Genomic DNA, 22,848 nt, shown 5'->3' with positions numbered 1-22,848 from the left:
TTAAGGCTTCTATAACACAGTTTTTGCTAACTCAACTTTTGATTTAATACAATTTCTTAAAAGAAATCCAGAGAAAAATACTACGATTCATCGGGTGTAACTGCCTAGGAAGTCATGCTAGACTATGTGATCTGTAGAATATACGCAGTCCAGGAAAACGGTGCTTCTGTGTCATTTACAAGCAGGTGCAGAGTCAACCTTATCCTGGTGCAGGGCCAGGAGCTTCAGCCCCGGAGGCAGGGGGCTTTGCCGATGGGATGTGGAGACCGGAGCAGCAGACCTTCCTGATCCTGAGGTTCCTGCGCTGGGGGCAGGGCACAGTGGTGCTGAGCTCGGTGCAGCTGTACTTCCCTCCCAGCTGGACTGTCACTGGCTCAAATTTAACCAGTTTGTGGATGGGAGATTTCAGTTCATGCTTAGCGGTAGTCAGTTAGGTGTGCTTTATATTTAAGTCAGAGAAACTGGGATTCCTGTGCATCCAAAATTCCCAGCTGTACCACCGTGTTACAGACTTTGCTCTGGCTCAGAAACTTTGTATGTTCTTCAGACATTTCTGTTCACTTGTTATAGGTCCAAAGATACTTTGGTATCTTAGCTTAGTGTGTGTGAGATGTGGTTTTATCTGTTGTAACTGAAACAAATGAAATGTGATTTTTGAGGGGTCTGGAGATCACCTCTGTGGTTGAGGCCGTACCTTCAGCGCTGCATAGGGCTGCAGCCAGTCCCATTGCCAAGTGCCCGGCATCTACCATGCAGGCAGTTGTAAAACCACTTTTTTTTTTTTTTTTTTTTTTTTTTTTCCCCAGCATGCTGGTGACACAGGTCTATCTGGGGAAAAAACAGCACCATTTATTACCAGAAACTCTCCGTTTAACGATAAAAGTAATTTACTACATTCGTCTCTTTTGTGACTAGAATATGTGCCATGAAAAGATGAAAACTAATTGCTTTAATTAATAATAGATTATGGTCTTTAATGTTGTAAAGAATATAACATATATTTCTAGATGAAATTCAGCGATTTTTTTGTGAACATCTCTTGTTGTTTCAGTTAGGATCTCTTTCTCACTAAAGATTCCTGAAAGTTTGTACGACCTGATAATGCAATCATAACGCCGTGAGGCTGACCTTTCCTTAACGCCTGCTACTTATAGTCTCCTGAAAAAGCTCGTGAAAATAGAGGCTGTGAAATTCATGCTGCAGAATCACACGGTAAGTTTTCTTCCTATGTTAAAAAAATGTTGTGTGTAACAAATTTTGTAGAACACTTAATTTTTCATATACTTCTGTTTCAACAGAGTAAGCACTTCCCTTTCTTGGGCATCAGCGAGAATTACAGCCTCAGTGACCTCAGGTGCCGGACTGTGTTCTACACTGCTCTCACTCGTCTTCTCATGGTGGATTTAGGTAGGGTCCTCCTCCCGTTTCCCTGAGACACCTTGCTGTCTTGTGTCCCTGAGACACCTTGCTGTCTTGTGTAGTACTAGGAATTTTTAAGGTTATTAAACCAGTCACACCGCAGCTTAATTGTACAGTAAATATGTTGTAGTTGGTATCTAAATCGCTGCCTGTTGAATTCCGAGATTTATGGCATTAAGGAATGACACTGCATTTGTTTGTGGCCTTCTGTTGAAGAAATAAGCAAGGTGAGTTTGGGGGTTTTTTTGCACAGAAGCACTTTTTGTATTTTAACTGTAAGGATTTACAACATTAAGTGCCTGAGTAAGTGTGTTGCATTTCCAGGTGATGTAGTGATCATGCCAGAACCTTCTAGCTTCTAGTAGAAGGGGTTTTTTTTCACTTTTTCATGCAAGTTTCCAATATACAAAGATTTTCTGAGTTTTAATAAACATTGAGAAGCATTCCCAAGTTCAACCAGCAATGCTTAAATATGCACTTGGGGTTACCTTTTGAGTTGTCCTTTGGGAATTAGAGAGGTTAGACACTTCTAAAACCCAGTGCACGCTTTAACAGCTGGATGTGATACAGGACTTGGTCACTTTGAATCCAGGCACAGCCCTCGGCCACCAAAGCGCAGAACTCTGCGTGTTTAGCTCTCTGTTGTCCAAACGTGGAAGGAATCTTTCGTGTGCCGAGTTCCAGCCCTCGTGCAGGGACTTAACTAGGTAACGCGTGTGCAGAAGCGATGGAGAGGAGAGGCGTCAGTCAGCGGTGGTGTCGCTCCCCACGCTGCTGACAGGGGCCCATGCTGGCTGCTGCTCAGCAGTGCTGAAAACCGCTAACTGCGAGGCGAGACCGAGCCACGTTGATCCGTGTTTGCTTAAAGAAGAGCATCTGGGAGCTGGACCAGCGTTTACTCGCAGTTAAACTGCTTTCGGTGCCTGCTCAGCGTTGTATAGCGCAAGCAATAGGTACGCTTTCTAATATAAAATAGGTTACGTGTGCAGTTTCAGTAACTTTTCCGGGGGCGGCAGGGGGAATGATTTAGTAAAAACAAGATTACAGGTGTTAAAAATTACATCTCAGAGTAGAGGTTGTGTAAATATGTCAGACAAAATGCAGGCACATGACTTATGACTGGCTACAAGCTGATCGAGGTTGTTGTCATTCCCCTGGATTAACAACTCCGCAAGATCCGAAAAGATTAGTTGGAAAAAACGTACATCAGTCTTGTGGCTGTTGTCAGTTGTGTTCCTGGAATAAATTTGTTTGGGTTTGAACTGATAGAAGAGCATGCAAGTTGTGTTTTAGAATCCGAATTTGGTAAGTAAGGTGTACACAAACTGTCCTTTCTGTGTGTTTGTGCAAGCATTAAATGGCAGCATTCTTACCTCGTGAATCCAGAGCTGTTTTCAGCCTGAGTGAACTGGCATTTTTAGATAAAACAGCATTGTACCAATTGTGTTCTCTGGGTTTTTTTTCAAATTAAGTGAAGAGCTTTACATAAAACCCTTTTATATGAATGATAAACAATTTACATGGAAACAAAATTAAGATGAATTGCTCTTGATGGGGGTTGTTCTAAATAATTGCTGTAGAAATCTTTGACAATTAGTTAAATACAGTAAGTTCAGAATATTTACATTTTAAACAATGTGCTGTTGGAGTGACTGGCAAAATGTAATTGTAGTAGGGATGAACAGTAATATATTAATTGCTGTTTGCTTCAAAATGCACTTGGTTTCTGTTGAATTACTTTAACCTCATGACTATACTCAAGACTTTGAATTTCTTGTGTGCCCCAGGTTCTGTTTTTAATAATTTTTTTGGCATTTAGAATTGCATCATTTTGTCCAAGACTTCTAAAGTAAGCTGAGTATTATTTTGTGTGAAGTATATAGTAACCAAAACTAATACAAGAGTACCAGTAGAAGTTATGTTTACATGAAAGTTTTTCTAGGGTTGATAGATTTTAATCACTTTTTCCTCTGCAATACCAAAAGTAGTAGATTTAAGCTGTAGAAAACACCGTCAGGAGCTGTTCAGCATGATTTGTCAGTGTCTTGTGCTTACAGGTGTATGTTGGCACGCTCAGTGCCAAACCTCTCCAAGTGCATCAAGTTTAAAGCACTATTGCTGTAAGCCACACACAGATCTACTAAAACGTAGAAGCGAGGCACCTCTTTCTTTCAGACAATGTGTGCGTAGTTTGAATTTCAGAAAATGAGCAATTTGCCACAGTACGCTGGTTTAGGATAGTTTCTTCCTTTCCTTATTAGTACTGCACTGTTCATGGGATGTGTAAGTGGCTTGTATGGGAATGCAAAAGAAATGTATAGGAAGTCGTTGGTGTTGCTTTTCTAAAACATACAAATTATTTTATTAAAAGAGCGGTACTCTGTGAGGTCCTAATTGTGTATTCTTTCGTCACTGCCAGCACTGAAATTGGAAACAAAAATAGCAGATAAGATTTCCTGTTACCCATTTCCAGAATGAGCTGGCTTGTCATTCCAGTGTTGGACCCAGGCAACACTGGGCGTTCTGGTAGTTCTTTTGTCTTCTCAACTTTTTAACAAGGTGTGCTGGAGATTCTGCCTTCAGGAAGGGTCCACCTTGAATTTGGACGTGTGCATAATATCTTCATGGAATGGTCTTCCAATGCCACGCAGCACTGCAGATGGGACACAGCATTACTTTTGCTATCTTCTTATAATGTGGGTTTCTCCTGAGAACTCTGTGAACGGCAACTGCACCCTGACCTGGCACAGAGCAGTGTCCTCGTGACTTCTGTTCATCTGTGCGCTGACATGGAACAGTACCAGCATAGGATTCTTTCTACATGATTGGCCGCCTTTTACTAATTTTTTTCCTCTGAGGAAAATCTGATAAGCAATTAAAAGGAGAAAAGTATCAGGATATGCAATGCATATAGAAACAGTTTAAGCTTCTAGGAGGGGAAGAGGAAGCTGATGCTGTGGAGCAAAGAGATGGGGAGCTCAGGAGCTCACACCGCATTGGAACTGCCTGAGGAGCTGGAGCTGGCAAGGAAGGAGAGAGAAACAAAACACTGCATGAGTAGTCTGGGGCCACAAGGGTCCAGAAATGACAAAAAAAACAGAGTGACTCTGGTTGAAAGGAGCAGAGAGAAGATGGCAAAGGAGACAAGCCAAGATGGACAGGATGGATCTTCCCAAAGTCCACCAGCTGCCACGGCTGGCAGCAGCAGCACTGCAGTCTCATGCAGAGCGCCTGGCCCTCTGCGCCTCTGCTGCGGGTGTGGGGTGCCGGTCATGGGCTTGGGTCAGTCCTTTGCTAGTTTCAGAAAGTTCTGGAGCACAGGTTGTGATTCGAAGGCTTTGCTACTCTGGCTGGCCAGTGCAGTAGCAGAAAGTTATTGAAAGTATTTCCTTTGCTTTTAAAAAAAACCCTGGAAGATGGGCAGGAAAGCCCTGTGCTAAAGGGAAGCAGCGGAGGTCACAAAGGCAAGCGCTGGGAACTGAGGAGGTGCCGTAGGTGGGATTGCCTCCGCAGCTTGCCTTTCCTCTCCAGTGTAAATATTTGCATTGATATGAGGCAGTTTTAATTGCAGGATCACAATTATTTCTCGGAAGATATTTGCCTCTTTCAGTACGGAAGATGTCATCCTTGCTTAATGAGAAGCTACTGAGTATTTGGATTTTATTACTTAATATTTTTTTTTGCTGTGTCCCTATCTGGATTTATGTGTTAGTCCACGCTTTGCTCTCTGTTGTGACTGGTTTTTCCTTCCTGGCTTTTCTTCTTCTTGGCCTTTCCTGTCATTCTTACTGTTGTGCTGGGGTGAGCGATTTGGTCCTCACAGCATCTCTAGAGCTAAGGGGTTGGGCTGGTGCCCCTTTTACAGATGGGCGTCTGAGATGTAGAAACTAAACTGCAAAGCTCACAGTAGCTTTGCGCAACCAATTTGACACACAAAAGACTCTTCCGAAGTTCAATTGCAACTTAGTTTGCCAGACTTTGCTGATGAAGAGAGAAGCCCTATAGCAAAGAACTCTTTAAAGAACATAAATTAAATTCCTACTCTGAATTACTCTCAAGGGGACTCTGAGTGCGAGAGGCAAGCTACCCTCATTAAGGGCCTAAAGGTAAGTAGTGTGAGTATGAATCCTCATGCAAATTGCCATTTCTAAAAAGTTGCTGTTCATAGTTACTTGTTCAGCGTCACGACGAACCAAAAACCAATCCAGGCTTCCAGGCTATCTTTCAGCTGTCTAACCAAGGCAATGTCTTTTTTCCCTGCCCACATCTTGTTTCTTTTACTCTAAATTCACACCTTCTGAAACAAACAAGGCAATAGAGTCACGTAAATAACCCCAACACAGTCCAGATTTAATTTTCATGGCAGCTTCATTCTGTATACTAAATAGGTAGGAGGGAAAAAAAATAGGATGCAATCCTAAAAGATTGTGATTTAAACATCATACTACAAAGTACACGTTTGAAAAGGGTGTAATCCGTTGTTGCGGTTTGAAATTTAATGGTTTTGAACTGTTGAGTCTTGACTTGTTTGAATATTCTTCTAGGGTACTGAACAATTGCTGTCAGATTAACAGAGGAAACAGAAATATGAAATGCGGAGACGTGCCGATCTCAGATACAAGTTGTTTGTGGTCAACAATTTGTCTTTGTGGTGATAGCTCAGTAAAAATATATCAAACCTCAAGTTTTTGTTCCTGTAGGTCATATGAAAGTTCCCATGATGTCGGTGAGATTTTTCTATGAAAGCCTAGGAGGCCGACCCTTCCAACGACAGTGTGAATGTGATGCTTTTGCTGTTTTGTTTTGATTTCTTTTCCTGTAGGTGAAGACGAGGATGAGTTTGAGAATTTCATGCTTCCCCTCACAGTTTCGTTTGAAAGTGTGACTCAGATATTCAACAGTAGTTTTGAACAAGAAGAAGCAAAGGTAGGTTTATTTCAATTGTAGGGAAAGAAATTATTGATGGGAGATAGCGGGGCAAGCGTTTAGATACAAGCTGTCTTCTTTTCTGGCTGTCTCTTGGCATGTATATACCTGTATACATTATATGTGTATTTGGAATGCAGACGTAGAGATACAAAGGCTACGAATGGCTGTCTTCCTAAATAAACTCTTTACAAAGATTTTCCTAAAAGCCTTGGGATTTTTCAGTGCTTTGCAGATGAAGTGACAACATGTGAGCCCCATTTATAATCGAAGGGACAAATCTGGTTTCAGTGCTAGCTTACCTGTGTCACATGTCTAATGTTCACCCTTGACATGCAAGTATCCTGTTTGTGTGTATTAACATATTTATTTGGGGGTGTGAGGAGACATACTGTAACACACTAGATAAAACACTGCTGCTTCAAAGTATTTTTTCAAAGAAGAATTTATTATATAAATCAAGACTTTATTAAATGGCTGGGCATATATGTATAAATAGGAACTGGTCTTGAAGTATTGCACCCTTAAACTGAACAAAGTGATTAGGATAACTGATAGCTAAATAAGGTTTTTATGTGCCTGTGGGAGCCATATTAGGATTGATTTGACAAGTCAGTTCAGCTGTGGCAACAGTCATAATATCTAACACAACATTATGTTTTATTAGTAAAATCCTTAAGTGTAGCAAGCTGTTTGTGTCAAAACAACAGTATATTTTAGGGAAGAAAAAGACTTGCTGGATAGAAGCTGCATCATCAGGAATGATAATACATGAGGGCACTCTTGCATTAAAGACATCCCTTCTACTGTCACTGAATAAATAGTTAACAATGCACACTGGAGTGCTGGCTGCAGCCACGCAGGGCGGTTCTGAAGAAACCCCCAACAGTAATTTTTAATTCACTGTTTTAAAATATGATGGAAACTTAAAAGACTACATCATCGTATTTACCCACTTTCTTTCCTAAGAAAATAAGCAGATATGCTAGAAATATTTAGTAATTAATTGGTCTGCACTGCATCTGTGACATTGCCAGGAGATGCACAGTTCACAGTAATCGCTTGAATTGACGGAGTATTTTTAAAAAAATAGTACTTGGGGTTATTTCAACAATTATTTAATTCTAGCTTCTTCATTTGTTGTTGCTTTATGTATTTAATTTTAATAACTTTTCATTTAAAAATAGATGCAGTTCATCTATCTTGGATTAATCTCTGATATTTTTCAAGTTATAAATCCGAAAAACTGGAACGAGAGGTCACTGGATAGCGTTATCCTTTCTGTAGGAAACTGTTAATCTCATGTGAGGGTTCAGGTTATTAAAATAATTTTGCCATTGTCCTGTCTGGTTTGCTTGCAACTGTCTTAGTAGAGAAATTTTAATGGAGTGCCAGTGATATATTCCTAAACTAGCAAGTTCTTAACGACCCTGGAAAGTGACTGCTTGATTACACTTTAACGGTATTTGCAAATAAAATCACAAGTAATTAAGGGGAAATCTCCAGGCTTTTGAGCAAGTTTGATGCATGATAACTGCCTGATTCAGCTTCATCTAGAGTAATGCTGTGTAGACAAGAGCTACTGAGATCAATAGCAACATAATGATAGTGGCAGAATTAAGTGAGTAACCTGAGAACTGTGTCTTCAAAATGCATGCAGCTGCCACAAGCCAGGGCCACACAGTGCACTCCATGCTTCCGTCCTAAATGTTCATCAAAAGACGCCCTGCAGGAAAATGGAGTTAGATGCTCTTTATTGCTGATCGTGTCTCTTGCCACATTTATCAGGGAAATTGGATTAGCAGTTGGCAGCTGCAGGTAGACAAGGTTCTGCAGTGATTAAATATGCAGCTTGGCTGCATTTGTTGTGACAGACCTTTAGTAAATTCTACTGTAAGCACCATCTGTCTAATTTGTATAAAGAAAACTTGGTGCTTTAAGCTACTGATAAAGAACTAAATCTGTTGCTATATCATAAACAAAACTTTTGCTCTAAATTCTCTTAAACGTAATTTATTAGGTTAAAGCTATTTTTCTATCATGATGAATAAATAATACATGCAAAAGCGCTTTCAGGTACTTCATTTTGCAAGTACTGAAAACAAAAACAGTTCAGTTCTTCAATAAAATGCTTAGTATTCCAATCCGCAGGGAGATGACACTGTTAAAATATCACTATGAAAATGGTCCAGGACTGCCAAATTCATTTAATTTGTGGTTTTTACTAGGACTCTCTAACTGGCTAGGGTTTGGGGTTTTGTTGTTTTTTAATATTTCTGAAAAACATCCTTGAAAAACAGTTGCAACAAGGGAGCTCTTTCTTTTTAAAATACATTTGTAATCATTACATCTGCATACAAAACGTACGTTTAGGTTTCTTTTCCAGGGAGATCAAATATAATTGAAGATGGCTTAAGTAATTATGTGCTTTGCTTTCCTTTTTTTTCTTCTTCCTTTTTTTTTTTTCCTTCCTACTTCCTTCATGTTTTTATATTAATAGGGAAAATGTCCAGTATTAAAACAGTGGCTGATTTTCTCCTAAGAATTTCAGGGGTTTTCTTGCCAATCCGGTGAAGTACTATATCAGCCGGGTAGCCGGAATCTCAGTAGCACTTTGTTTATAGTTGTGACATCATCAGATTTGCTAGAAACGCAGGGAAAAAAAAAAAAGGATCTGAGGAAAAAGCAGTTAAATAGCAACATGCTATCTTTAGCTGGTTTGTAGAAACTCCATGCTGTTAAATTATTTAAAATCCTTGATTTTCAGCTTGCACACATTAAAAGTTTTCACACTAAGTGCCAAATGTTGCAAACAGCACTTTAACAGAATGATTTTGCTTTGATCCCTGTAGCAGTTCCTGAATAATTTATCACAGGTTATTGCCTTAATTCTGGAGAGGGATAGAGCAATAAAGGCAGATGAAAACACTCCAGTTGAAACACCTTGGGGCCTGCTCATTCCTCTGACACGGCTCTTTTGTTGGAACTATTTAGAGGTTATTAAGACGTGTCTCCAGAATTAAGAGTATGCTGTAAGGATGAAGACAGCCATCTTAATTCTAAAGACAAAGCGCAATGACCCTTCACCTTTTTTTTCCTTTGTTGTTATTATATAGTAGAATTATGAGGGTAATATTATAGCTGCACCCAGTAGTGCCACTATAGTTAAGGGTCTGTCAGACTTTCCATTACAAGCCCCGTTTTGGGGGTGGGTGGCTTGAGTAGTCTCGTCTGTTTTAAATTGCGTTAGTCAGACACTTGGCACGTGTTGGCAAGTCACAGGGTTTTTTTCTGTGAATATCTAAATCTTCAGCTCCTTTCCATTGAAAAAATCTTCTTCTGGACTTTGAAACCAAATACTTGAATTTATTTTTAAAATGGCTTTGTTTTAATTAATCGTAAACAAACCTGTCACTGACAATCAGGGAAGAATATTTCATAACCGAAATTTGAACAAAATTGTTCCAGGAACAAGAAGAGCTATCCATAAACCCACATACTGCTGACAAGCTCCTCTTGCTATGCCTCTTGTATTTACTCTTCTTCACTTCTCATCTTGCTCGTTGTGCTGGTGGTGTTATTTACTGTCACTTTGCCCCAGCCGTGGCTGTTGCTCAGTCGTGAATGAAGCAGTAGCTTCATGTATTCTTCAAATTACTCTGCAAAGTTTGCAAGGCACTTTGAATCCCACAGGATGACGGACAAAAAGTGGATGTATAAGTGGATAACGTTGTTTGGCATTAATAAATGTTATGCACCTAAGTGCTATTTGGAAATTCATAATGGACTAAAACTAGACTGTCTTGGGATTTTAGGGTTTGCCGCCCGGGGAGGTCTTACTAAATGTGACTTAAACAAGAATGGAATTTAGGGTGACTTTTGCTCCTGTTAGAGTTTGAAGGTATTTTTGCCAGTGACTTAAATGGATTAGGATTCTGTAGGCTGTTATAGAGGCTGCTCGGACATTGCCAACTGTAGGCAGTGTTATTTTATAAAGTTGAGTTCCAATGGATAGTATCTGAACATGGAGTTCGCTGGGATTTGCCAGGATATGGTGCATTGTAGATTGAGGTCATTTATTAAGAATAGCATGGTTAATGGTATGGCCTGTTTAATAACAGTACCTGAATTTAAAGAATAGAAACTTGAGAAATGTAGTTTATGTAGCAGTTGTTCAACTTTCTTTACAATTCAAGGTCAAATGGCATCTGAAATTGCCTGGTGTTTGTGTAGGTTTCCAGAAATCTGAGACCATAGTTTAAAGAAAGTTGCACGTCTGCTTTTATTAATAGTTTTTAAAGTCTCGCAGCCAAACTGTTTCTTAAATATATTTGCGAAAGAGTGTTTTCTTCTAACCAGTTGTTTTTATAAAGACAGAATAAGCACGGTAGAGGAATATGGGTTTGGCTGGTTGTCTTTTTCTGATCCACGTTTAGAGACCCCAGTAAGACGGTGAGCTCTTTCTCTCCAGGCGCCTCCTCAAACAAAGGCAAGTTCACGTTTTGCCAGGGGCTGTAGCTTCCCTTCTTCCCAGTTCCAGCCTTTCCTTTGTGCAGTCTTGCTTGTCCCCTTCTTTGTGGCTAGCGTGGGCAAGGGAACCAAAATCAATGTATGCCCTCAGAAAGAAGCACAGAGTGTGGCTGCCAGGTTGTTAACATTCTTTATGTTTTGGCCACCATGCCTGCTAAAGAGTTATTTTTTTCTGTGGGCAAAACAGCACTCAAAGTATGAAAATACAGATGGATACAAAGATAAAGTTACAATTTTATATTGCATCTTCTCAGTATTGAACACTTCCTCTCTAGTGATTTCAGAGTCCCATTAAAGTTAATGAGAGTTGAGACCTCTGAGCATCTTGCAAGTTCAGGCCATTTCAATGCACAACAGAAAGGAAATGCAAATATTAAAATACTCTTAGCAACCTCACCAGTGTTTTGTAGAGAACTCAATTTATCCTTGGATAAATCTATGTGCGTGCCATCCAAGTCAGTTGGACTAATGGGTCTGTATACGAGGAGTAGAAATTAGCCCTTGTGTAAGATGACATTTAGCAGTTTAACAAGGCATCAGCTGTAATTTGCTCTTTATGTGATCAGTTAAAACTAATATGTGAGTCTTATCTTTTGTTATTTCGCAACACTATAAATATTACAGCGTGAGCACCAAGTGGTACATTATTGAAAACTCTGGTTTTAAAGCAAGAACTCCTTACTGGGTTTTTTTGCCATGCTTCTATGATTATTTTTTTTACCAGACTCTGCAGTACTATGGTCTTTTTTTTTTTTTTTTTTTTTTTGGGGGGGGGGGAGTGGGGGGGAGTGCAAACCCCACCTGCAACACACGGATAAAATTTATAAAAACTACTTAATTGTCAAAAAGAATATTTATGTCTTAAGTAAACTGAAAAGTTTGTTTATATTGTTAAAATATTTTTCATTCCCTAGTATTTCATATTGATGTCTATTAATTATCCTGAAAACATCCCTTTAGTAGGGGCTAATTATCTATGCACAAAATGTCTGGATTTGAGCTAGAAGGATTCTGAAGCCACACTTCAGCCATTAAAGGGGAAAAAAATCACATCTCAGAACCAACTTTAATACAGATAGATTTGCGTGGTCTTCTGTAAATAAAAAAGTCACTTTTTGAAGAAACCTAACTTGGAAAATTACTTTAAAAAAAAAAAGATATGTTAAAATAACAAAATAACATACAGGAAGAATCTCAGTGCAACCTTAATTATAGCTTGTTATGAGTATCAGTTAGTCTTACACCTCATTCAAAATATTACATGCTTAAATTAACGTTTTATTGTTATTATTACTGTAAATATATTAATACAGGAAGCACTTGTAAACTTTAATACCTAGTGTTCATATATTATGTTTTAATTTGCATTATTCATTAGCATAGCATATCGAATAATCAAAAGCATTTTGCTAGTGTTTCACTACAGTACTTGTGGAAATCTTGTTTGTTAAAAGAATCTTTTACGGTTTTTATAAAAAAAAAGATTTGAGCGATTCATTTAAACTAATGAATCAAAATCAGATATGTGGTCATTATTGGCTGATTATTACTCCATCTGCTCTGTGCTAACGTGAAAATCAATTACTGTGTCTCTTTCCCACTGACAGCGTATGTTGATCGGGCTGGCAAGGGATCTTCGAGGGATTGCCTTTGCACTAAACACAAAGACCAGCTACACCATGCTGTTTGACTGGATGTATCCTTATTACACTGTGACAATACCAGCTCTGTGCACAGAGGGATACCAGGCCCCTTGCATTAGTTTAATAGTATGGCACAGTGGGGAAGAGGAAACAAAGCTAAATGAACTAATGTGTAATCAGCTAAAATTACAGCACAATGGCAACCATGCAGTTAACTGGGAAAGACCACAGAGAGGTCACTTTTTTGTTGTGTCACACTACTAATCTAGAAAACATATCCAAGTGGGTTTCTTCCCTCCGTAAATCCCTCATGTTTTCCTTCTAAAAAAAACACTGTGTCTGTAACTCCAAACACGATGTACCTACATTTGGTTTAACATCAAAAGTGCTTAAAAAAATACTATACAAGTGCTATCTGGGGAGATTCCTCTCTGTGGTATGAATCATGTCTTTAATTTAGTCAGTTACTTTCTGTTTATGTCAACTCTATTAATATCACAATACCTGCAGTCTTCTTGATCCAGAAGAAAACGGAAATCTGAAAACAAAATCAAAATCTTTAGATTGTCGTTTTCCTCAATATATAACAATAATGGAAGTCTATTTCCTTTAAATATTGTGTGCATTTTAATGCCAACAAATACAATAATACTCGTGGGTGTTTTCTTAATACTATAGAGAAATGTTTTATATTTTTATAAATACAGTAACTGTAATTCTCTCTTCAGGCACACAGTCGTATTAGTAACAAACTGCTGAAATACACAGTGAAGTAACTATGAAAATATTTCTTTTCTAATTTAGATCTCACAAAGCTATGGAAGTTAATTACGTATTTGTTTATTTTATGGACAGGAAAAATTGCATTCAAGTATAATTACGTGCTTTACTAGAAATCGAGCTTTTAAAAATATTTTTATTTTAAGTAAATAATGAGACCCCACTGTTCACTAATAATCTTCCTGGTTAAGAAGGAGGAACGCACGAATGTAGAACTGGAGCTGGGAAATCAGCCTTTAAGGACGGAGAGGCTGCACAGCAGAGCCTGCTATGGTCTGGCAGGCGTCCTTGTCCGGTGGGTATTAGAAGCCTGATGACCGTTCAGATAAGCCTTGTTTAAGACCCTCACAAGCCCGCAGTGATTCTGCCTATGTGCAGGCTCAGCTTGCAAAAAGTAAGTCTGAAATATAAAGCAGCGTAATCTTTATTTCTCTTAAAATCAGTGGAAGGCATCCTTTAATTTCAGTTTTAGAGGACTGGAGAAGAGAGGAGGGAAAAAAAGGGGCGGGGGGGGGGGGGGGGGGGGGGCGAGGAATAAATCACAAACTACTGAAGCCAGACTGTGAATTAGCATCTCATTTTCTAGTGGGCACCATTGGGTACATTTAACTTCATTAGCACTGTTTGTGCTTGTGTTACCCTAAAACTTATTAATAAAATCAGGAAGATGTGCAGAAGCAGATCAGTGCTGCTTTCATTTCAAATTCTTTTTACTTTGTTTTTTCTAGTACAGCATGTGTATCATGCTCTTCTCCTGTGCAGAACTGCAAATCTCCAGTTGCAGGAGGAGGGATTTACCTCCTCTCCATTTGAAAGAAATGGATTCATCCATCGAGATTTTTTTTTTTATTCAAGGATCCAGGATATGTAATCCTCAGGACCCCTTCCTGATTTTTTTTTATTTATTCCTTGCATTTTATTAATTAAGTTTATTTCAGATAAATAAAAACAGCCTCCAACTTTTTGATTTCATTTTTCTGTATTAACGAGAAAGACAGATTGAAATACAGCTTTGTGGGGAATTAAAGCTCAGGCCTTCTCAGTTTCTTTTCCTTTGCACAGGTTCAAAATGGTTTTTCTTCCTCACCTTTGGCTGTAAAGGATAAGTGCCTGCTTCTGTTCAGTGGATCGTACCTCATTTGGCTGAGTCCAGCTTCATCCCATTATTGATCCAAAGCATTACGGCAGAATAAGCTGCTATTATCACAGCTCTTAGTTACTGTGTATAAATAACAGAAAAGTAAACGGAGGAGAATGGAGGGTCAGATGCCAGTTTTATCATACAAAGTTTCAGTATCCTTTGATTAACATATTTCTTTTGTAGTTTCACAAATATGTCACAAGAAAATGGCTTTGATAGCAAAGAAAAGCTGTTTTTCAAACAGATTTTGTTCTGTCTGAAGACCTGGTATTGCAGTATTGAAAATGGCAAATACAGAACTTTAGCCAAAATAAATCTGATTTAGTTGCATTCGTTCAATAAATAAGAAGTACAAAAAGACAAGGGATAAAAGGCTAAGCTTCTAATATACCGTAAGGTGATGTTTATTCTGTATGGAAGATGGTCAGAAATAGTCACTTGTAAATCGTTGGCAGGCGAGTATGTTGATAAACTCTTCAGGGGATTGCAGGAAATATTTTGGGTCTGAGCCCTGTCCGTAACTAAACAAATTACACCCGGTATCTCTCACCTGAGGGTTGGGATTTCCTGATCGCAGCATTTAGGATTGGAGTTTTGTCCAGTAGATGGCAAAAATGAGCAGAAATCATTTCTTTTCAGTCCTTTCGGTCTGGGGAGGGGGGAGGCAGGGAGGCACGGGGGACACCGTTCTATCTTGTATTTTACCGTTACGATGTTATTTACGAGTTAGTTGGATGATGGTTTAGAGGTGAATCGTCAGGTATGCAGAAGCTGGGCTAGATTGCCAAACAGGGTTGTTCTGTAGCCGGCTTGCTTATACTAATTGAGTTTCTCTAGCAAATCAGGCTCCTTGGAAAAAGGCCAAAGGCTTTTCATAATTGTATTGACAAGAAAATTAATATGATAAATGGTGTTCATTCAGCTGAGACAAGATTTATAGTTTTCCTCTGGCAAGGGATGAAGAGAAAATACTTATAATAATAGTAAAATTTGTTTTAAAGTTGTATTAGGTGATCTCTCAAAAGACTTCATTAAAATATTTCCAACTATTTTAAGCAGCTTCAGGTGTCAAGCATAGCACCTTCCCAAAGTGTCCGGTAATGAAAGGCAAAGAAAAACATCACGCAAACCAACCAACCAACCAAAACAAAACAAAAAAAACCCACAACACCAAAACCCTAGATATGAAAGTCATTTATTCTTCCTGAAATATTGATATGTCAAGCTGTCAATGATGATTCCAGTACCACAGCTTTGGAAAGTTTATTTGTCTTTTGTATTCATAACATGCGGTCGCTGTAATTTGTAGGTCAGTCCTGAACATGCAGGTGTGGCCTGAAAAAACCCGCACAGCAATCTGAGAGGGTGAAAACCTGCTTTTAACAGTGATGATTCTCCTTACATATTTCATTCTGCTATTTACTCCCAGTCTGCCTGGATAGGATGTTGAACATTTAATCTGTTTTCTTCCATACTAATATCAGACTGTAGTCTAAGGTCCTTGGTCTCGCAGTCAGATACGTCCATGGAAATTCAATTGTGAGTTCAGGGTAATATCCACTTTTTTGTTACTTTCATTTAGTGTTTCTTACAGTTAGGTGGTAACCCATAGGCAGTTTCTTCCTATGTTCCTCCCAGTTGATTCTCGGTATTTAATGACTTCTCTTGTCTGTAAAAGAAAAAGTTTGCAATAAGAAAATGTGTTCCAAGAATTAAATTATTAGGTTGACTCAGAGTTGCAGTCAGCTAGATAGCACACGATATATACATGTGTGTGCGTGAAATCACTGCCCATATAAAAATATCTATGTGTATAGGTACATAGACACTAAGTTTATAGAAAAGTGAACTGCCATTGAGATGTTTTATCTCATGTTCATCTAAAAGTTGCAGTTGACCTAGGTGTTGGGATGTCTGATCCTATGCTGCTTCAGATGTGGATCACAGGAACAAGCAAAACAATCTTTCCACCAGACTACCATTGTTACATAGCCATCCAAATTTGCATCGCATTTCTTAACAAAATAAAACCACGTGCAGCAACAAGATGGCTTGTTCAGAATTAGTCTGTTTTTTAAGAACTGAATTCTTAAGTTTGTACGTTTTAAGGATTCAGGATTGGGTACAAACTTGAAAAGCCAAACAGATTGAAGTTTCACCAGAGAAGACGAGAACGTAATTTCTCGTGAAACAAGGCTACCAGATCAGTAACCTGTTTGTAACAGCAGTTGTTGCCGGTTGCATTTATTCGAACCTCAGAATCATTTTTTGCAGTTTGAATTCCTTTGAGCTTGAACTGACTGGTCAGGTTAAGTTCATGACTTAGCCAGATTCCTTGAAGCTTATGGTTAAAACCTCTTAAAAATAATATTCTGTTTAAAAACAGTTCGTTCCACTTCATTGGATTTGTAAAGGAAATAATAAATTGCCGAAGCCTTTCTGTTGACACTAGCTTTTGTAAAATTTGACTGTAGTTTCCAGTCTTTCCATGTCAATGAATATGGACTCGATGCTTAAGTTTTTGAATTAAAGTAGCTAATCATAGTGGATGTATTAGCAGCCTTTGATAGTGCTGACTTATGTTTTATTTGTGGGGTTTGGCTGTCAAGGTACTTTATGCTATGAAATCTGAAAAAGCTGGTTGTTTTCTACGCCATGAAGTTCCGCAGTGGGGCTTTGCCAGCACTGCACCGTCTCCCTTCTGTGTACACAGGGCTACTAGGGAGGCGAAGGAAGAGGCGCGACTTGGGAGAATTAATAGCACAGCTCAGTTCTGTACCTTACATGACATCTGCTGCATCTTGAGATTAGTGACCATCCTCTGTTGAGAGTGAGCTGTACTGGAAGTCCACCTCAGAAAAAACGGAACTGGCATTAGTGAATTTTTACAGGTGTGAGAAGGCATGGCTCATTTATGCCCTTTGAGGATAACTTGGGCAAGTGAGATTCAAATTAAAATCCCAGTGTGTTACTGGATAACTCTCCGTGGCATGTTTAACTCTAGTTTGTTTGATTTAAAATGTAAAGAACCCCACGAAGTATTGAGAAGTAAGGGTCTAAAGGTATATCTAACGTGTCAGCCTCTTCTGCTATCTATAGTTTACGCCTGTGGTGCCTCAAGCAGCTGGCAGCAAAAATGCACGGGTCTTTAGGTGCCTCAGACGGCCAGCAGTAGCCAGAACGCCTCCCATCTGTCTGTGCCACTGTCATTCAGCAGCAGCGCTGGCTGACGGCTCCAGCCTGCACCAGAAGAGCTGTATCGAACCGAGACATGACTCTGTCTGCACATCCTAGAAGCATGTGAACGTTTATGTATTTCAGACTTTTATTTCAGAATCCCATGTTGAGCGCTTGGCCTGTGTTCTGCTTCTGGAGGTTCACAATAGCTGCCTGTATCACCTGAACAGGCAGTAGCATTTTCCTCAGAACAGCCGCTGGGTCTTCTGGGGTTAAATAACGCAGAACTATATGACATGCTACAAAGTTAAAAATGACAAATAAGTTGATTATTCAACAAAACCATTGACTAGATTAGCTAGATCATGTTATAATAGCAAATTGTACAGTTAAAATCTCTTGGTTCAGTATTAAAAAAAAAAAAAAGTTTTTCTTTGCCTGTCAGGCTGTGCAACCTCATTTCCATTTACCTGCATTCTTACCCAAAAAAGCTTCTTTTTCAGCATGTTGGGAAGACATGGGGTCAGTGTTGTATCAAGTCGTTGCATAAAATATTTTGATAGGGCCAGTAACTCGTGACTTTTTTTGTAAGTTACATTTTACACTCTACTAAACATACTTTTTTTGTGTGGCATCCTTTGAAATCCTGGTTTAAAAGAACAGATACCTCTTGGGTGCTCTCCTGAAAGAGTTCTTAGATACCAGACTTCGCTGAGCTTCCCATCCCCCCCACGGCTGGGCTGAGTTCTCTTTGTGAATGCTCTGGAAAGAACTTCATACAATCAAATTGTTCCCAACCATTTATATAGCAAATGTATGTGAGGTGGCACTGAAATCTGGGGCCCGGGATTTGCTAATATGTAAATTTGTGTTGTTTTTATACTAAACTGCCATTTGTGACTTATGCCATTCATTAAAAATTCAAGTGCATTTTATATATGTACGTACAGGTTAGCTTTGCATATACAAACGGCTTTCCTTTTCCTTCATTACAGCTCCGGTATATTAACTATTTCCCATTTAACCATTAATATTTCCAAAGGATTTAGTCTTCTAAGGGGAGACTTGCTCAAATGTGTAGGTTCTGGCAGTGCCTCTGTCAGAGTGCAGCCGAGGTCTGCCGGGCCCACCCGCCTGGTGCTGTAGTTTGGTTTTTTAGTGGAGTTGTTTTACAAGCCGTTATGCTATCGGTATGCTCTTTAACTCCGCTTGGTGAAGCTACCCTGCGTACATTGCTGTGCTGCAACGAGCTGTTGAGCTGTGGTACCGTGAACCGGCGTGTACAACCCCTATCTTGAAGCTGATGGCAGAATTCATGCAAAACAGGTAAAAAGCACGTGAAAATTAGATACATGATGAAGATTGCGATGGTATGCATTCTCTGTTCCATCTTTATGTTTGGCTTACCCTCGGGATGTCTGCTTTTGACGTTAATACTGCTACTTTTGTGGTTTGGAGCAAAATCCGCCAGCAGAACTGAGCTTTCAGCGTCACTGTATTGTTTTACCAAAATGGTAGATGTTACAAAATCAGCTGGTAAGGATTAATTACAGGAATATATACGAGAGACTACCATGATTTTATATTCAGTGTTAGTGGAAGTGTGTGCTTTAACCAGGAATAAACACTGCCTCCGTAATTAAATATCGGAAAATTGTCTGCTGTCAAGATTTGCTGCAGGCTGAGTTTTTGCCTTAAGCCAAGCAGCATACGTATGTGCCTGTAAAACCACAACTCCCTTCACAGTTTCTTTTGCAGCTCAACTCTTCCAGCCAAAATAGGAAAGAATGGTGTCTAATACAGCAATATTTATAATCAGCGTGTAGGTAACTTCTCCCACGTCTAAAATCTTCTCTGTGGGCTAACCCAGAAAGGCTTCGGCATGGTTCTGGGACGTGATTTCAGTACTTTACATTGTAGTAGTTAAATGAAATTCCTCTTTTACCACATGTAACAGAACAGTTTATTTGGGGAAATTATCATTACACTTGGAAATACCTAGTGTACTCCCAAAAGGAAAAGAAAATATTTTTTCAAAGGAAAAAGTTAAAGTCTCTGTGCTGGGTATCTCTGTGACCAAAGTAATGAGAGTTTTCAGCAAAGAAGTATGTGTTCTCATCATTTCTCACTTTGCCTTGCAAATCAAACTTCAAAGGAAAAAAGCTGAAATATTTGATATTTGAAAAAAATACATAGTTTAATCTAGGGACAGGAAATTGTTGCCTTAAAGTTCAGAGCTGGCTGGTGCGCATGCTGTGCGCTCAGTCCCTGCATGGCTACGCAAGCCTTAAGGCAGAGTTCGCTCTTCCTTGTTTGTGTTGACTTGCTTGCTGTGACTCCCTCTTTGGTTTGCGTAGGCTAATTATGTCTTTTATCCTGGTAGTAGTATAATAAATTGCTGGAAAGTTTAACTTATTTTTATTCATGACACAGTGCACGAGCAGTATAGTCTGATAGTGCTGCAGATTATTGCAAGGAGGAGGTTGTTAAAGCATAAATGCAGAACTCTAGTAACAGTAAACAAAAGCAAAGAGGAACCAGAACAATAAATCTTATGCAAAAGACAGCTCTTCAACCTACTTTCCATATTCATGTAACTCTTCTGCCTATTGCTATTCAGAAAATCTGCCTCGTTCCCTTTAGGAAACATCATTGGGGATTTTTTTTTTCACGAGTTGTGTACTGCATTAGCTTTTACAGGTTAGAATGCATTATACAATATACTTTGACATGGTTAAAATATGTTTCAGAGTATCAGATTGTGCATTATGCCACTGTGATACTGAGATGATGTGCTGGTTTTGGGGCTTTTTTTTTCTTTGCCTCTGCCAGCTATTATCATTTTGTGCATATGGAATACACGAATGTTTTATACAAGGCACGTTTTAATCATTTCTAAACACCCAGATTTACTCCAGAGTTTGGAGCAAAGGGCTCTGCAGACAGGGGCTCAGACAGCAAATCTCGGACTTGCAGCAAAGAAAGATACCTGCTGCTCGCTGTGATAGGGGTGGTACAGGGACTCCACCTTTCATCAAAAGTGGGTGACTGCCACATAGGTCAGCCCAGGGATACTCTGGTTTCACTGCTCAGTGATGGCTCCTTCCCCTTTCAGTCCAAATAAACCCTGAGGGTAAGTTTTGCTAACATTACTTAAAAGCTTAAGATGCACGTTGGAAGTTAACTGTCGGGGCTGAGCTAGGAGGTGGGCTGCTTTGCCGCAAAGGCAGATTGGAAGGATGCAGCAGGGACTGGGGCGAGGATGCTGCTGTGCTCCCAGGTCGGGAGCACCGTGGTTCTTGCTGGCTTTGGTGATACCTGTGCGAGGGGGGAGACAGCGGGGTGCAGTCTTCAGGTCTCAGCGTTCATCAAAAGCAAGTTACAGTTGACGCTGGAGAACTGGCCTGTGGTTGCCGCAGGTTTTATGTAGCAGAATAACCAGCAGGGTTGGTTTGTGGAACCTTTGCAGCGTACTGCTGAGTATCCGCAGGCACAGTTCCGCGCTGGTCACCAGCAGCGGTGTGTGTATTGGCTGATCACCTTTTCTGGTTAAAATTGCTTTGTCTTTGTCATGGGACTGTTTCTTCAGAGGTAACTGAAGGGTGCATCATGGGACTGAAAGCTAGAATGAGTTTATCAAATAACTGTACTTTGTAGTCAGCAGATGTTTTTTTTGTTTTAGGAATGAATCCATTGCATTTTTCTGCTTCGATGACCATCTGAATATTTTTGCTGTTATTTTTTAGATCGCAGCGTTTAAATTTTGATGTATCATCTCCAAATGGAATTCTTCTCTTCAGAGAAGCTAGTAAAATGATTTGTACGTATGGTAGGTACTCATTAATGTTTCCTCTGCAGTGTAATTCTTTGCCTGTCTTGTGATATTAAAATCCTGTTAGTTCATATTGCTGAGCACTGATGGGCTTGCGGAACACGTAGCAGGACTGTAACGTGCCGCAGCCAGTCTCATCCCCGTGTAAGGTGCAGAGCTGACGTGGCAGACCTCATTTACTTTCACAGATCAGGGTTTGTTCATGCCACGTTGTTGCTTGTATTGCTGTTTTAACTTAAGTGCCTGTCTTTTAGCAGCGGTAAATGTATTTCAGCAAAAGTACAAATGCTCGCGAGGTGTTTGATCCAGGCTACTGACTGATAGGTGTGGGTTGATCTGATGTATTCAAATTACATTCCAGCAGTTCCAAAACATAATAGGACCATAACAGCTTTGCCCTAGAGCACTGTTAAAAGTGTTTATAATAAGTTGCTGTATTTTACTACTCCCACTCATGCATGCAGCTGCAACAGGTCTTTGACACCAGCAGGTTTTATTACACTGCACCTAACTGTCGCTTACAATTTCGCTTTCTAAATGTTTCAAAAGGACCATTACCAAGTTTTTGTAGAGCAACCTCATTTGTAGTTTGTATAAGTAGGAACAGCCAGAAATGTCATCCTCCTTTTTGGTGCATCAAATTTGCTGTTACTGCATTCAGGTTGCTTTTGGGGCTCTGGAAATTGCGTGTTACGTGGCTGTCTGTCTAAAAAATCTTCAATGTGATTTTGCATTTGATCTGCAGGGCATGGAAAGAGTATATGCAAAAAGCATAAAGCGTTTACATATGACACAAAAAATTACACCCAAGTAACTCTCAGTCCTTGCAAAATAATGTTTCTGGTTTTTGCAAATACACCATGGAGTAAGCTAGCACATTTTTTCAGCTATGTTCTTTAGCTAATTTGTTAGAACAATTAAGCAAAAGAAAGTTTTCCATGTATGAAAAGATAACAGGTAAACTTTTAGATTTTACTACTCAGTTTCTGTCAGCTTTTGTACAATTGCTGTAAGCTTTCTTTTGGTGATTTAAAAAAAAAAATTAAGTAAGGGTAGCCATGATGATGCTTCAGCCCTACTTGTCTAATAGTACCTGATCCATTGCAATTATATTTTCCCTCTAATTTTTTTTATTATTATTATTTCAATCAGACTTTACTATCCTTTCTGTACTTACGAAAAACATACCATGTTATTGGGCATTCATTCGTCTCAGTTGTTGGCATCAATTTTCTAAACCTTGCTGAGTAAGCCACACTAGTTGGTTTCAACCTGCTTTGTTCCTAATTCATGCCTTAAAAAAAAGCAACTGTGTAAAGAAACCTTTTGCTTTCAGTTGCGTGTTTTATGGTGTGTATGTGAATTTCATAAAACCGTAAGCCCTGAAGTCTTGGTAGCTC

The 22,848-nt window shown here is 39.3% G+C and overlaps 1 protein-coding gene across 1 annotated transcript in view; it reads left to right on the top strand.

The window, feature by feature from the left end:
• The window catches only part of RANBP17 (RAN binding protein 17), a 160,911-nt gene that overhangs the window by 96,978 nt on the left and 41,085 nt on the right, over positions 1-22,848 (top strand). Inside the window, exons 17-22 of the mRNA XM_056348727.1 lie at positions 1,149-1,212; positions 1,299-1,407; positions 6,242-6,345; positions 12,483-12,571; positions 18,835-18,942; positions 21,363-21,445. Coding sequence (XP_056204702.1) covers positions 1,149-1,212; positions 1,299-1,407; positions 6,242-6,345; positions 12,483-12,571; positions 18,835-18,942; positions 21,363-21,445 — 557 coding nt within the window. The remainder of the gene's footprint in view (positions 1-1,148; positions 1,213-1,298; positions 1,408-6,241; positions 6,346-12,482; positions 12,572-18,834; positions 18,943-21,362; positions 21,446-22,848) is intronic.

This window comes from Falco biarmicus, chromosome 8 (genome assembly GCF_023638135.1).
Source record: "Falco biarmicus isolate bFalBia1 chromosome 8, bFalBia1.pri, whole genome shotgun sequence".
In the NCBI taxonomy this organism is placed as follows: Eukaryota; Metazoa; Chordata; class Aves; order Falconiformes; family Falconidae; genus Falco; species Falco biarmicus.
The sequence above is the reverse complement of the archived record's forward strand: the minus strand, read 5'-3'. Positions and strand labels throughout refer to the sequence as shown.